The 16,380-nt window shown below is 35.4% G+C and overlaps 1 protein-coding gene across 5 annotated transcripts in view; it reads left to right on the forward strand.

The window, feature by feature from the left end:
* ebi (transducin beta like ebi) overlaps positions 1–16,380 on the forward strand; it is a 253,321-nt gene that overhangs the window by 92,145 nt on the left and 144,796 nt on the right. For all 5 annotated transcript variants that reach the window (XM_090412349.1, XM_090412345.1, XM_090412347.1 and 2 more), the window contains 4 exons: positions 8,822–8,954; positions 11,670–11,808; positions 14,680–14,743; positions 14,833–14,930. In XM_090412349.1, coding sequence (XP_090268475.1) covers positions 8,822–8,954; positions 11,670–11,808; positions 14,680–14,743; positions 14,833–14,930 — 434 coding nt within the window. The remainder of the gene's footprint in view (positions 1–8,821; positions 8,955–11,669; positions 11,809–14,679; positions 14,744–14,832; positions 14,931–16,380) is intronic.

Below are 16,380 nucleotides of genomic sequence, written 5' to 3' on the forward strand. Positions count from 1 at the left end.
GATAATATTTATAGGTATTTTAATTCCAATGCAAGAAGGTATGCACATTTCACTGATTCTTGTTTTCGCTGCTAAATGTTGATTTCCATTGGTGGCTAACATGATGCATGGTTAGGCTAAACAACCATGCTTTAGTGATGTCATGACATCCAGGTGTCACAAATAGTAGAGAGCACTTGAGTCGCTGTAGCAGATACAGTATGATACATCTATGAGCATCACAGTCAAAGCATGCTTTTTTACTTGATGCACAGTTAATATAATCATCAGAAAACATTTATGGGGTAATAGACAAGCTTAGGTGTTGAACGTTATTCATAACATAGTTTAATGGTATTAATAACACCATATAAACTATTTTATAAAAAAAAATTATAAATTTATTTATAAAATATTTTATATTTTATTAACTGGCTTATTTATTAATTATCTGGCTTATTAACTGACTTATATTTTTCTGGATTTCAAACCAGTATCTTCAGAGCATGAAGCAGCATGCTGTAGTTTACATGCAACAATGAGTAAGTGAAGCAATTCAAATTGTAATGGACAAAAGATCTAAAGTCCTAATTTGGCACCCTCTAATGTTGTAAAAAAAGAAGTATTACAGCTATCTAGGAGTTCATCTTAAGATAATAGTCTCTCAATTTCAGCAACTCAATTCAGCCATACTTGTTCGGGTTAGGAGAATTCTTAATAGCTGACTGACTCTAAAAATAATCTTTCTGACCTGTAATAACTTCTAAATAGCACATTGGTTTTCTTCCATCTGAGCCTGTGTGAAGGGGTGTCCAAAGCGTGGTGACTTGCCATAATAATGTAGCAAATGTATTTTTTAAGTTCTCCAAGGCAGATGTTAACAGATCTTCCTGTCTGCTCATAACAGGCCAAGTTACAGTCACAAGGAACTTCATATATTGCAGGATACTACAGGATTGAGTTTATCTTTAGTAGAACGGATCAGAGTTGAGTCACTGTAGCAGATACAGTATGTCTATGAGCATCCTAGTCAAAGCAAAGCATGCTTTTTTACTTGATGCATAGTTAATATAGTCAGCAGAAAACATTTATAGGTCTAATAGACCTATAAATGTTTTCCATTAAATTAGCCACCTGAAAGGCTAATTTAATGGAAAACATTAAATTAGCCTTTCAGTTTGAATGTGGTTCCATGTTTTACTAGTACCTTGGCTATCTTTTCTGATGTGCCTCTGATACATGAAATAGGAATAGTGATGTTTTGTTCTTGTATTAGAGGAGGGAGATATGTAGTATTTTATCCATTTTGTAGGAACTGTACCCATTGGCCAAGAAAGTATGGTGCATATATTTCTGTGGAAAGAGCTGTAGCATTAGAACAAATTGCTCTGGTTCTCTGTGTATTTTTAGAATACCTTACTGTTGGGCTTGGATGATGATGTGAATGTTTATGTAAATATCTTCCTGTGTGTGTGTGTTCGTGTGCGCGCGCGCACGTGCTTTCTGTAAATGGAAAAAGATAGTGAACCATCTAAAAAGCAGGTGACTAATGTGTCAAGAAATGGCTAACAGCTATTATTAGATTATTTCTCTACTTGAAGTGAATTTTGGGGCGTTGGCTGTTTTAGGTAGGTGACAAAATCATCTGAAGTGTCTTGTCCATGGGGCCAAATGGCAATCGCATCATCAACAGAGTATAACTACACTAGGGGTTTTGTGTGTGTGTGTGTGTGTGTGTGTAGCTGTGGTAAATATTTTGTTTTTCAAAGTGTTCCATGTCAAAGTTAGCTAAGGGGGGGGACTCAGATTCATATCCCCCTTTACCTAACTCAAATATAACATGATAAAATATGAGCAAATTGATCAGACATTACCACCCTTTAATAAACCCATGCTGTTCCTTACAGAGTATAGCTTCTTTGTCTACCCATGTCTATGTGCGAGTTGTTACTAACTTATTTAAAATCTTCACCACTACTCCAGAGATACTGATAAGTTGATAGATACGTCTGTCTTTGCATCATCCTTGTGCAATGGGATTATCATGCATTCTTTCCATTCCTGTAGAATCTTTCCTGAGTTAAAACTAAAATTATACACTTCAGTTGAACATTCCTTTATCTTACATACTGATGTCCCATCTGCCCCTGTTGCTAAATGCTTATCCAGGTTATACAACAGCTCTAGAACCTCTTTATGCACCTCTATCTTGTCATCCAATGTAGTTGGTAACATTGTGCACTATGTTACATACACTAGGTTGATAGACTTGATGAACTGATCATTCATTATTTGAACTATGCATCTGTTTCTGATATAAGGATACTGTCTGCATTCAGTAAAGTTATTCTTCCACATTTATTCTTTCTTTTACTTGCAGCATAACAATAAAATTATTTTGGGTTGCCTTTAGCCTGCATAGCTAATTTCTTTTTCATACTTCATATTAGCTTTCCATACAGTACTTGTAACTTTTCTGGCATGCACCTTATTATTTAATAACTTCTCTCATGATATTCATTCCACATCTTCTTCTTTTGGATCTCTTGCAAAATAAGATTGCACATCCATTCACTCCCATCCTACTTGTTCTTCAAATAGACACATTCAGATACTACATCATTTCAGCATCTTTTTCAAAGCTTCCCATTCAACAACTGATATCTTGGAACCAAAAATAGCATTCTCCTAAGATGTTCATAATTTCCAGATTTGTAGTTCAGCATGTAACCTGTCCTAATTGAAACATCCATATAGTTAGCTACTTCCTAAGTTTGTATAGCATGAGCTCTGTCACCAACTGAGACACTTTGTGTTGCTATAATTAAATCTAACACTCTTTGTCCCAAGTTTCTTCTTTTACAAGTTGTTTGAGAAAGTTGTCTTGCAACTGCTTGGTAAATTCTTCTTTGTTTTTATCATAAGTTTTCTCTGCTACCCAGTTGGTATTCATATAATTTAAGTCACCCATGATAATTACTTCAGCACCCATTAAGGCAATTTGGCAGTGCATTTCTTCATCCATTGCAAGTGAATTGCCAGGTCTATAGCAACACCCAGTATATATTTCATTCTGTTAGTCTCTACTTCACACCAGATAGCCTCAGACTCACTGCAACACAGGACCTTATTACCGTTATTGTTTTCATGAGTTTCTATTCTAAATGAACTCAAGTCATCTGATATCATTGGCAGTACTCCCCCTCTCCTTCTATATCTTCTGTCATTTCTAAAAATACTATACCCTTTATACATGATTCCAGTTACTGCATCCAACTCTGAGAGCCTGGTTTCACTAATGGCAACAATTTTAGGCCACAACATATTCACCAAAGAAACAAACTCAACTACTTTGTTTCTAATGCTCCTCACATTTGTCTATAGGCATAACAAGTTACCTCCTTGCTTTTTCTTATACTTAAATCTACAGGCTGCTTAGCCCATTTGGGCAACTTTCTCTTTTTCCTCTCCAGATACCCTCAAAATGCCCAAGCCCAAAGCATAGTCCATCTGGTCAGCAGATTCATAACCATTCTCATTGACATCTGCATCACTATTACATCTGCGCATACTAGTCACATTTACAAACACATCCTCAGTGTTTTTTTCCAAGGTGTTCTTGTTTCCCTGACCCTCTGCATTAGGTCCCATTCCAATAAATAATTTCTCTAGGCACCTGATACCAAATCTGACAAGCATTACCATCTCTTTTCTTGTCTTTTCTGTTGATCTATTGCCTTTATCACATCCTTTATTTTAGCACCTTGGAAACTTGATGCAGCGACTTTTTCATCAATCACAAATTTAAAAGTCTTTTATTTTAATAGACTTACCTTGTTATTATTATTATGATTCATTGATAATTTATGAATTTCAATACTTTCCATCCCATTACTGTTCTCCTTATTTTTCTCTTTCTTTGTCTTAGTTCTTGTAAATGTTTTTGTGCTTTCTCCAACTCCCTGGTTGATTTTCGAATAAATTCTTTAATCTTGAAATTTCATGTCTTAATTTTTCTTCATTCATGTCATCAGTATAAATGTTCTCATTTCTAGGTTCCACGTTATCCTTAGCTTTCGATGCTGCCAGATTTTTGGTGTCTATTTTGAAAACTATCTTAATTTAACAATTGGTCTTAAAATATATTAGCAAATGCACAAAATATAATAAAACCAGTAAGAATTGCAATAATATAGTAAAATTACACTAGCTAATCTAAAAAATACCGAATAAATAAAAAATATATATTACAGGAGCTTCAAATATTACAAGCATCGATACATTATTATTATTATTATTATTATTACGGGTATCTCCATGGAGTCAGTAGACTCATCGCGGGAGACCCAAACTAGCAAAACAATATCTGTCATATCTCTTCTTGAATTCATTTACAGATGAAGAGCTCACAACAAAGTCAGGCAATGAATTCCACTCATTCACCACCCTCCAGGCAAAAAACCTTGTTCTGACACCTTTGTTAACCACACTCTTCTTTAATTTCCAGAGATGACCTCTTGTTCTTCCATCACTATCACACAGCTGAAACATTTCCCCTGCATCAATCCTATAAAAACCTTTTAGTAATTTGAATGTTTCTATCATATCCCCTCTTCTTCGCCTATCAACCAATCTCTGCAATCCACAAGCTCTCAATCTTTCAATGTAGGGAGCATTTTTTATATCACTCACCAACTTGGTCACTCTTCTCTGAACCCTCTCCACAGCCTCCTCATCTCCAAGGAATCCAGGTGACCAGACCTGAGCACAGTAATCCAAATGTGGAAGTATCAATGCTTTATAAAAGGGAATAATAACCTCTTTATCTCTGGATGTCAGTGTGTTCCTCAACAACCAAGTAATCCTATGTGCAATCTTGGACACCTTAGCAATGTGTCCTCTGAACTTCATCTCCTTATCTACCAATACCCCTAAGTCCCTAGCCTCATCAATCTCTTGGAGTACCTTTCCATCTATGTAGTACACAGCTGGTAATCTTTTAATCCCAAAATGCAAGACTTTACACTTTTCCACATTGAACTGACATCCATTTTCTTTTGCCCATTTTACCAGCTTATTTAAATCCTCCTGCAAACTTTCAACATCAGCTTGATTTTTTATTGCACTACACAACTTTGCATCATCAGCAAACAACTGAATATCTCCCTTTAAGCTGTTTCCTATATCATTTATATACAAATTAAACAACATTGGCCCAAGCACAGAGCCCTGAGGCACACCACTGGTCACCTGCCTCATTCTGGACTCGGCTCCTCCATACACCACCTTATGGTATCTCTCCCTGAGCCATTCTCTTATCCATATCACCAATTTAATATCCATTCCCATCTGCTCCAATTTGCGTAACAGTGTTCTATGGGGTATCCTGTCAAAAGCCTTAGCAAAATCCAGAAGTACCACTGTGTAGCCAGTTCCTTTGTCCAACTCTGATGTTATTCTATTATGGATAGTTAATAGATTGCTAAGGCAGGATCTACCTTTAACAAAACCATGTTGGCCTCTATAGAGTATCATATCCTGATCCACCCATTCTTGAATTTTGTCTTTAACCAACTTTTCCAATACTTTTACCACTACTCCTGAGATGGTGATTGGTCTGTAATTCAATACTGCAGTTTTAGAGCCACCCTTATGCAAAGGAACCACTTTGCCTAACTTCCACTCCCTAGGGACCATACCAGAGTTCAAACTTAAATTAAATATCCAGGTAAGAGGGGTTGACAATTCATTTGCACATTCACGCAACACCCGAGCTGATATTCCATCTAAGCCTACCGCAGTGTTTGCATTTAAGTTCCGCAATATATTTAATACCTCTGATTCTTTAGCTTCAATTCTCACATTAGGTATTGCTATAGGTATAGAGATATCCTCACTTGGGTGATAGACTTTTGAGAAGTGATCACTCAGTAACTCGACTATTACATCTGATTTTGTCACCTCAATACCATCAGCACCCACTAAGGTTATCCTTCCGAAGTCATTCTTCCTCTTACTTGCCACATAGCGGAAGAACTCTTTGGGATTACCCTTGATCTCTTTGGCTAAGGTCTTCTCATAATCTGATTTAGCTTTTCTTACTATGCTGGTAACCTTCCTAGCTTGAGCCTTGTACTGCTCATGGGTGTCCTGATCGCCCTTCTCCTTGTAAGTTCTCCATAACATTTTCTTTTTTTGTAGTTCAAGCTTGATACTACTGCTCATCCATCTAATGCCTGCCTTGTTTGACCTCCTGACCATGGGGACACAATCTGATATTGCTTTCCTCAGATACCCGCTGATTTTATCCCAAGCACTGCTAACATCTTTCCCTTGCAATATGTTCTGCCATGGGATGGCTGCAAGCTCACTCCGAAGCTTGTTATAATTGCCTAACCTGTAGTTCCGTACATACCCCTTCTTAATAGAAAAATCCACAGATTTTGCAACCTCCCAAGTCAATACCACATGATCGCTTTCACCAACTGGAGGTAACGAGGTCACCTTACTTATGCATATAACCTCTGAACCAATAACCAGGTCCAACACTCTCACACCACGTGTCCCTTCAGTTACGTGCTGTTTCAAGTAATTATCTCGTAGCAGATGTATGAACTCCATTTCCTTTTTGCTACGTGATATTTCCTCCTTCCAATTGATATCACCATAATTAAAATCCCCCATAATAATCACTAAGCCTTCACTCATTGCACTAAGTTGCTGATGCATGAATTCAATATCTCCCCCTGTACTCCCTGGCCTATAGCAGCATCCAACTGTATATTTGGTTGCGTTGGTCACTATTTCGCACCAGACTGCCTCAAATGAACTCTCATTCACATGTCTATCATCATGATATACTACTTTCTTTGGCTGCAACACATCAGCTATCATCAACAGTACTCCTCCTCCTGTTCTATCTTCTCTATCCTCCCTGAAAATACTGTACCCATCACATTCAATTCCAGTGACCACATCTTCTGCTGACAGCCAAGTTTCACTAATGCCTACAACTTTTGGTGAGATTTCACTGACTAATGCCAAAAATTCTTCTCTCTTATTTCTAATGCTTCTAGCATTGGTATACAAAAATTGCAGATTCCCTCTAGATCTTGTACCGGCTTTAGAACTGATATATAAGTCACTAACTACCGTAGTCCTATGCCGATTTTTTTCCCCTCTCTTCTGCAATTTATTCTGCCTATAAGGATCAATAAATACACAATCAGTGCTAAAGTTTCTCTCTCTTACACTCAACCTTTTCAATATTAGTTTCCCTGCCCAATAACTTCAACCTGTTCAGAAAACAATAACTTCTTCAATCTCTTATGTCCTTCCATGTTAAGATGCAGTCCATCTCTAGCATACAACTGCCTTTTTCCTTCAAACACACTCCAAACATCAACAAACTCCAGACCTCTTTTTCTGCACATTCTTGCAATCATATCATTCATTATCATTGCTCGTCTACTTAACTCGTAATTGTCAAAACGAGGCAGCACACACACTATTCTCCCATTGACACTTTTCCTCTTCACAATATGTAATAATGTTCTTAAATCTTTTCCTACCCGATTTATACTACCTCTCAGGTCATTCGTACCCACCATAACTATCATCTTGTCTGTTTCATGCCCTCTCTTTATTGCTAAAGCCACTCTTTCTATTGTACCATCAGCCAAGCACTCCTCATGCATACCACTCTCCATACCCTTAATCATAGAATCACCATATATTTTACCACTATTAACTTCATTCAAGTTCACACTCATGGACTCATTCTCTACACTATTCAGCATGACTCTCCCAGCTTCATTACTCAACTCTCTATTACTTACCCCCCCACTCTCACTACATCTCATTTCTTCTTGGCCACTTGTGGTTTTATTATGTTGACTCCCAATCACTCCCATACTATTTATTACTGAATCATTCACCAAAGACTCACCCATATGTAATCCTGTTCTAGTTACTTCAGCTAAAGTAATCTCTATAGTCCTAATTTCTCTGTTTAACACATTAAACTCAGCTTTAACTTCCAGTATCTCCTTACCGATCACTTCCACTTCCTCATGAAGAAGATGAAGGTCATTTTTCATTTTCATAAACTCCCGCCGAAGTTCTTCCGCTACGGTCCCGATGTCAGCTTCCATTCCTAAACGCTCCAGCCTATCCCGACACTTCTCACATACGTCGACATTTTCTTTCTTTTCATTTTGCCAGACCGACCACAGATCCTTCACATTTTTCGGTGCATACATGTAGCAGTTTCCGCAATGCATCCATTGCGAAAAATCTAACGCTGAGCCAGCCTTTCGTGTAGTAGTAGAAGTCCTGCGCGCCGCTGACGTACGTTTCTTGTTGGACGCCATCTTTACACGTTGATATAGTGAAACAAACGGCAGTGAAAACACAATATATACAACACAGTTCTAAACAATAATACCACTGAAGGACACTTGTTTCTAACCGATGCACAATTTTAGCACAATTTGTGACAAAAAGCCACACTATATTTAACTTTAAAAACACGTTTTCTAGACTAGCTTAACTCGACCGCCACATTTACCAAGGACACTAGCGCCACTTTTTTCTACATGAAATAGCCTTGAACCAAACTGTTTTAATAGATGAGAGTTTCTGATCTTGTTGAGCATTTGCAGTATGAAAAGTTGAGAAAAGAATTAAAATGTCTTTTTGAGCTACTGTTCACTGTTGAAAAAGTCAGATAAATTTCCTTAATCTAATGATATATATTTTGCTTTCAGCATATTTCTTTTAAATATTATTAGCAAGCATTAATGTGCCTGATTTTTGATATTTAGTTGTATTTATATAATAGCAAACAATACTGAAAATATGGAATTAGATGGTGGAATTGAGATACCTAGTAGCAGGGCAACTATTTTACGTGGCCATGAATCCGAAGTCTTCATATGTGCCTGGAATCCAACATCTGACCTGTTAGCATCAGGGTGAGTTTTCATTTTATGTTTCACTATAGAATAATATTTCCATAAATCTATAAGGATGGGTGAAAAATAGTGAGTATCATTATTGAAAATAATTATATTAATCATAAAGTGGAGAAATGAAATAAGCTTACTGCATAGTAAACTGTCTATTCACACAATTTTTGTGGTTTTGCTTATTTGCAATCACATTGGAAAAGCATAAAACGGCAATGCTTTTCCAATGTGATTGGAAAATGGTGCTATAATCTGTTCTTGCAACCAACAGTGTGGACATGGGGAAAAATGGATGCATTAGCTGTCTGCATGCTCAGTATGTGTTGTAGGTGTACCTGTCTTGAGGGCATGCATTTATCATTAAAGGGAGCATGTTTACTGTTAAGAAGTTTAAACTTTGGATTACCAAACCTACAAAAATGTGACTTCTCATAATAAAGGAATTGTTAAGGTTTAGAAAGGTTTTTGTTATGAAACTTTATCAAACATTGAGTTATTATTTTATTTATTTATCTATTTTTTAATATCAATCCCAAAGAGAGGTTATAAATTTATAGCACAGCAGTGCTGTGTATTGGCCGGTGGTCAAGAAGAACAATGGACCCAGTTAATGTTTTTTTGAACAACTGGAGGTTGTGTGGGGAACAGTGTTTCACAGAACAGAGGTAGAAGGTATGAAAGAGGATGATGAGAAGTTGGTTGTATATGTTTGGGCTGAACAGTGAATGGATGTTAATCAGTAGCATTTGTTGAGTAGCAGCTTTTCATATGTTTATGGGTTTGAAGGAAAGTGGAGGAGTGGTATCAGCCAGTTTTGGCTGAATGGGATTTATAAAAATACCTGTAGAAGGGGAACAGAGAGGAAACAGGCACATCGATGAGATAGTGAGTAGAGTGAGTCTGTCAAGGAAGTCACCATCAAGAATTTTTGGAGAGACATTAAACATTCCATTGTTAGACATTTAGACCTAGTCTAATGATGGGCATTAGGTTTCTACCCAGTCAGGAAGCTAACTTGTTCACATCAGCTGTGCCAATTACTTTTCCTTCCCTTAGGCCGACAGAATGCAAGATAGCAGTTCATTGCTTATGTTCCCCTCCCTCTTTGTAATCAAAGGTGACCAATTGTAAAGTTGACCAACTCTCAAAGGTTTAATATTATTATTTGTGGTTTTAATAGTATGCACCACACACACACATACTGTAATCTCTCGGTTATCCAACCACAGTAGGAGAGCAACTTGTTGGATGGTTAGTTCAATAGTGGGATAACTGAAGGTACAATTATATGCTACTGTACCAGAAGTCAGTTGACACCCTAATCCATCTACAAGTTGGTTAATTGAAAGTTCATTCATATGAAGATTTCATGTAAGTGATGTTAATTTAAGCTAATGTAACTTTTTGAAACATAAACTTAACACCGTCGTGCCAGGCAGCATCTGCCCTGCCTTAGCTGTTGGCAGGAACTAGCTTTAACATATGTATGCCACTTCCACATCAGTGGTCACGTTGTCACAAAGCTTATAATAATGGCTTGTTAGTTGCAACTTTTTTGGTAGAATTTTATTTGTAAAATTAGCAGTGTGAAGTGTCTCGATGATATCTCAAATGTAATTCAAATTGATTTCAATTTATATATATATGTTACACACACACATATATTTGTGCATCTTTTCACTTTACATAAATTTTGTGTCTTCTGTACCCATTGACTGCATTATAAACAGCTGTTATACGTATTTTCTTGAACTGAAAATTTGAAAGAGGATGTTGGGACAAATTTGTTTATTTAGCTGCTATGTTTAGTGCTACAATAAATCTGCTTTGCTTACATGCATGCAGCATATCTGTGGGAGGGGAGTGTTTTTCTAATATGTGTGTTATTCCAGTTGTCTCTAATTACACTGTTACTAAATATAGTATATAGACTGTAAATGTCTCTCTACTGTATTTAGTAATAAACAAAGCTACTTGTTTTTCTTGCTTCTGCAGCATAGTGTCTGTTGAGGTTGGAATGTTTCTCATGGTATAGGAACATTTTTATTCCAGCCTTTGGAAACAGCAGATCTAGTAAAAATTTATCTATTTTGAATAAAAAATGAATTTCTTGTAAGAAATGGTTGAATTACAATAAAATACCAGAATATGTGATATATCTGTTATTGATAAGACAAAAGAGCTGTTGACAAGAGAGAAAGAAAAGGAAAAAAAAAAAAAAGTAATGAATGTAGGATTTGTCCATCAAAAGCTGTTTAATCTCTTCAAACACTGGGCATTAGCAATGAAAGCCTAGCTGATTAATTTTATTTGCAAATTCAAATATTGCACTTGATTTTATAAAGTTATTTTTTAAATATGTTAAAACCATGCTATATATTTCACTATATGTATGATATATAAATAGACAGAAATTTGAGTTTTTTTTTCCTCCTTATATTTCACACTTTGTAACATAATACTCATATTTTACTGTGGGTACCAAAACCTTGCCATTAATTGGGAATATATCCTCTGCAAATAATAAAAGATTATTGTATAATTCATAATGTGAGTTTCTTATTTTTAACTGATATTCAGTTTAAGGAAATGTTATTTTGCAGTTTGACATTTTGTAATAGGTAGAAGTAGTAAGTAGCAATAATATATACTATAATTAATCACTCTGAGAGTATTTATTGTAGAAAATCCTTTACCGGCACATTCTGCTAAATTTTTTAGCTCTGGGGATTCAACGGCAAGAATATGGAACATGAACGATAACAGTACTAGTCCAAATCAGCTGGTTTTAAGGCATTGTATTCAGAAGGGTGGAACTGAAGTTCCTAGCAACAAGGATGTAACTTCTCTAGACTGGAATGTAAGCTTCTATTTATGTATTTGATATTCTAATTATAGTTCTTATTATATATTATTTTTTGGTATTAATAATTAAAAATGAAACTTCATTTTAGAGTTCTTACTCGGAGACACTTGTTTTATGCATTAAATTTTTGCATTCACTATTTTTAAATAATGGAAAATTTTTTAATCATAGAATTTTTGTTAGGATTTTCAAATATTTATGTATTGATCCCAAGTTTTTTTCCAATATAGAATGATCTGGTAATTGAAGTTTTTGTAATAAAGAATGTAACTTGAACTTGTTGCTTGTGGGTGCATACTTGGTTATTAGATTCCTGTTTACATCATTTTTGTTAATTGTGTTTTTAATATAATATTTAATTCAGTTGAATAGCTTCTACTATTTTCTGTTTATCAATAATCTACCGTGGACAAGTATGAGTGTCCACGAAAGATGTGAAAAAAAAATGCAAGAATTAAAAATTGTTTTGCTGGGTGTAATAGCAGACAGTCTCCAGTTGCAAAGTAAAGATGTACCATACAGTATATGATGCATCTTTGCTTAGTAATCAGTAGTTTGTGTTTAATGATACTATGACAGGGATGATTCTGAAAGTCTTATGGCAGTATCAGATTGGACAGTTGCATGTCAACAACACTATGCTTGGTTTCAGGCTCATTTCAAGCCTAAACCAGCTTGAAAATTTGTCTTGTATCACCAATTTTCTGATCCTTAACAGATCCATGATCTGATACGATACTCTTCAATAGGAATAAAAATAGTTTCATATGACAAGTTGATGTTAAGGAGTCGGATGAAATCTGAAACATTTAAAAATATTTTGCATTATATGGAGTGACAATCTGCATAGCATGCTCTTATTGCACATAAAAAAAATTACTATATATTATTTTTTTTCCATATTTTACCCAATTTTGAGCAAACAAAAGGTGTACTTGAAATATATTCATGAATAAGCTAATTGTGTATAGAGACAATTGATGTCTATGTGCCCAAAAGGGAGAATGCTGTGCATTATAGATACTAGGACAACTACTTTATGTGAAGTCAGTGCCAATTTATGGAGGGTGGGGAAAGTATGAGGGGGGGCTGAGAATGAAAGCCGCAAAGAAGGGTGTAAGAACTAGATTTTTCTCTCAGAGGGTGGTGCGTGATTGGAATGGATTGCCATTGGATGTTGTAAGTGCAGGCATTGTGAATGAATTCAAGAATAAGTATGATAGCTGATTTGTGTAGTATATGGCCTCCCTCGATGAGTCTCTGACTCCCTGGAGGTCTCTCTTAATAATAATAATATTGGTTTCAACATTTAATAAGGTTTCATCAATCTAATCCAAAGCATTGTAATAATATGTATGAATATTAATTGTATAAAATTATTAATTATAATTAATAAATAAAAATATCAAATCAGCTGACACCTTTCATTCTCATATTGGGAGTAGGTGAGGCCATTTTAGCCCTATCTAACTTTTGGAGACTGAATGGGCATTTCAATCTCCACTGGCAGCCAATCAGAGACAGCTGCCCAAAGCATCACTAATTAAGCGGCACACAGTGAAGAGACAGCTCAACAAGTGCTGCCATCTCATGGTCCCTAACTCAATATATTTAATGTCTGAAATAGTGTGGGTTCTACGGTTGATTTTCTTGAGTTTTAAAAACCCACTTGCCTGTGTCAGAGATCGATCTACTAACTCGGGAATTGGTCAAAAAAAGACAGAAAAATTTCCTCTAGTTGCCAACTAGATTAAAAAGCATGTCTTCTTTCATGTGGTCAAGTGCCGTGGTGTGCAAATGCCACATTCACTGAGCTACACAGGCTCCAAAATAAAAAATTAATTATTAATTTTAATTAATATAATTATCATAATAATGTGTAATAATAGAAATTGTAATAATAAGCAATACATCATTTTGTCACTTGCATATGGAATTTGATATATATATGTATTGCTTCCATACACAAGAGGCTGCAAAAGGCCTGTAGCAAATGAATGTTCTGTGGGGGGGGGGGAGAATTAGAGTCAACAGCAAAGTAGTCAGTTGATATTCCTCTTAAAAACCGGAAGTTGTAGTGATGGAAGAATACTTCATGGGGAAGGCTGTTTCACAGAACTAAGGTAAATGAAATGAATGATGACTGGGAGTAGCAGGTTAGGTGAGTCAGCATTTCAACTGCAAAACGATGTTAGGCAGCTGCTGCTCATGTTATTGTAAGTTTAAGAAAAAATGAGGGACATATAGCTGCTTATGCTAAATGATGCCAATGGAAATATCTTTGATGAGACACAATACAGAAAACTGAGATCTGTGGGGCAGTGGCTGAAGAGAATCTCTCAGAAAGGAGAGATTCTCTTCTCTTGTTCATTGACTGAACTGATCTCTTCTGAACAGTATCAAGAATTTCTAGAGATCGTAGGTATACCATATTAATTTGCAACTTATTATGAGGCCAGTTCTCTCTATCTACAATAGTTTTATTGTGATAATATTTCATGTGCAAGCTTTTGTTTCCTCGTGCGTAGATAAAATAAGAATAAAAACAAGAAGATAATTCTAGTGCTTAGTAAATTATGTTTAACAAGAAATTATCTGTAAGTCTTTGAAACGAAAAACCATGAAACGTTTGAAGAAAGCAGTGTTTTTCTACAATAAAACTATTTAAAAAAATTCCCTTTGTTAAATCTCTTTGCCCCCCCCCAAAAAAAAAAAATCTGTATTGAAAACTATCCGATGAGTCACTTTATTTTTAGTTGTATTATAAAAGTGAAAATTGTTACAGAAGCATTATTATTCCATGTTATTTAAATTTGTGTACAGAGAACTATTCTGAAATATTTTAATGTATTTTATTACATGCAGTCTGATGGAACACTTTTAGCAACAGGCTCATATGATGGGTATGCAAGGATATGGACAACAGATGGTAAGAATTTTGCTGAAATATTTGCTAATTATTATTATAACTATATAAGTTTTTATGATTGTATTATTAAATATTTTTTAATCTCCTAGGTCGTTTAGCAAGTACATTAGGGCAGCATAAAGGTCCTATATTTGCCTTGAAGTGGAATAAGAAAGGAAACTACATACTTAGTGCAGGAGTTGATAAGGTAAGACACTTAATCAATTAATCACTGTAAAATGAGAAAAAACAGTTTTTACATTAAATGCTGTACTCCTTCCCACATAACATAACTCTCTCTGCTTTCTTTATTTCGCATAGAATTTTATAACGAAATATGTTAAGGATCTTTGTAACATCTAAATTGTTTAAGGAAAAAACAGCAATTTTTTCTTGTTCTGTGATAAAATAACCTTTACAATTGGAGTAATTAATTGCTCATGTCTAGGTGATCATTTATATATTGTAATACTGAAATTGTATTCACCATCAGTGGCAGCTATTATATGTCATCTTCCTTATACCCTCTTTTACCTTGCGGTGTGGAGGGTCCATTGATCATCGGACCTCACTCCGTTTACAGGATAAGGTGGTCAGCCTTATGCCCCGGTGTATCCTATGGCCTGTAGTGTTGAGTTCTCAAGGCCAGTTTGCCTGCTTTGTGGGATCAAAAACCCCAGAATAAACTGGGGAAAAAACCCTGTTGTCCACGCCCAAGACTGGCTAACTTGGCTATGGCTGAGGAAGATCCTTCAAGCTCCTCACGTCACCAACGGGAATCGAACCTAGGACACTCCTTCCCCAGCCATATGGTTGCGAAGCGCATAGCCACTAGGCTAACCGCGTGGACCAGCTGTTATATATTAAATATAATTTTTATCATGCTCTGTATTAGCATAGGACCAAAGACTAAAATATTATATTCCTTTAATTATAAAAACTTTATTCAGAAAAATCATTTTAATCCTTTATATCTGAACAAATTTTATCTTAAAATATTTATTTTAAAATACTTTTTAAATAGTTTGTTAAAAACATAACAAATTGATATTTCTTTCACTAGGATGAGCTCTCAATTTCTTTATAAATAAACCTGGTGCAGAACAGATGCTCTTCTCTCTCTCTCTCTCTCTCTTTCTCTCTCTCTCTCTCTCTCTGTTATTCAACAAAAGTTGACAGAATGTTTTTTCATGCATTAGATTCATAATGTTTGTAGTTCTGTTCCCTGTTGTCTTAATTAATAGCAATTCTACTTTAGATGTTCCTTTACTCTCCCCTGATTACACTTGGCATAGTAATGTAGAACCACACTTTTTTTTACATATTCTACTTTCTTCATTGGAGTTCTAAATAAGATACTGCCAGGGAGGTTGAGGTGGTAGGATTAATATACTTAACAATATGAATGATAATAGGTGGTAACTGAAAACTGAATCTGTTGGTCAAGTTGCTAGAATATCAAAGTTTAAATATTGTATCCTGACCATAAAAATTATTATTCATTCAAAATATCTTACTTGACAAATGAGTACTTTCATGTATTTTAATAATTTAATCAGTAACATTAGCATGCCTTCTTATTTTGAATGTTAAAAAAAAAAATTTCAAGGATTTCCCACGATATTCATCTAGGTGATGAGATTTTTAAATCCAATAAA

Source organism: Typopeltis vanoorti, chromosome 22, assembly GCF_054136105.1.
Source record: "Typopeltis vanoorti isolate ZY-2024b chromosome 22, IOZ_Tvanoo_1.0, whole genome shotgun sequence".
NCBI lineage: Eukaryota > Metazoa > Arthropoda > Arachnida > Uropygi > Thelyphonidae > Typopeltis > Typopeltis vanoorti.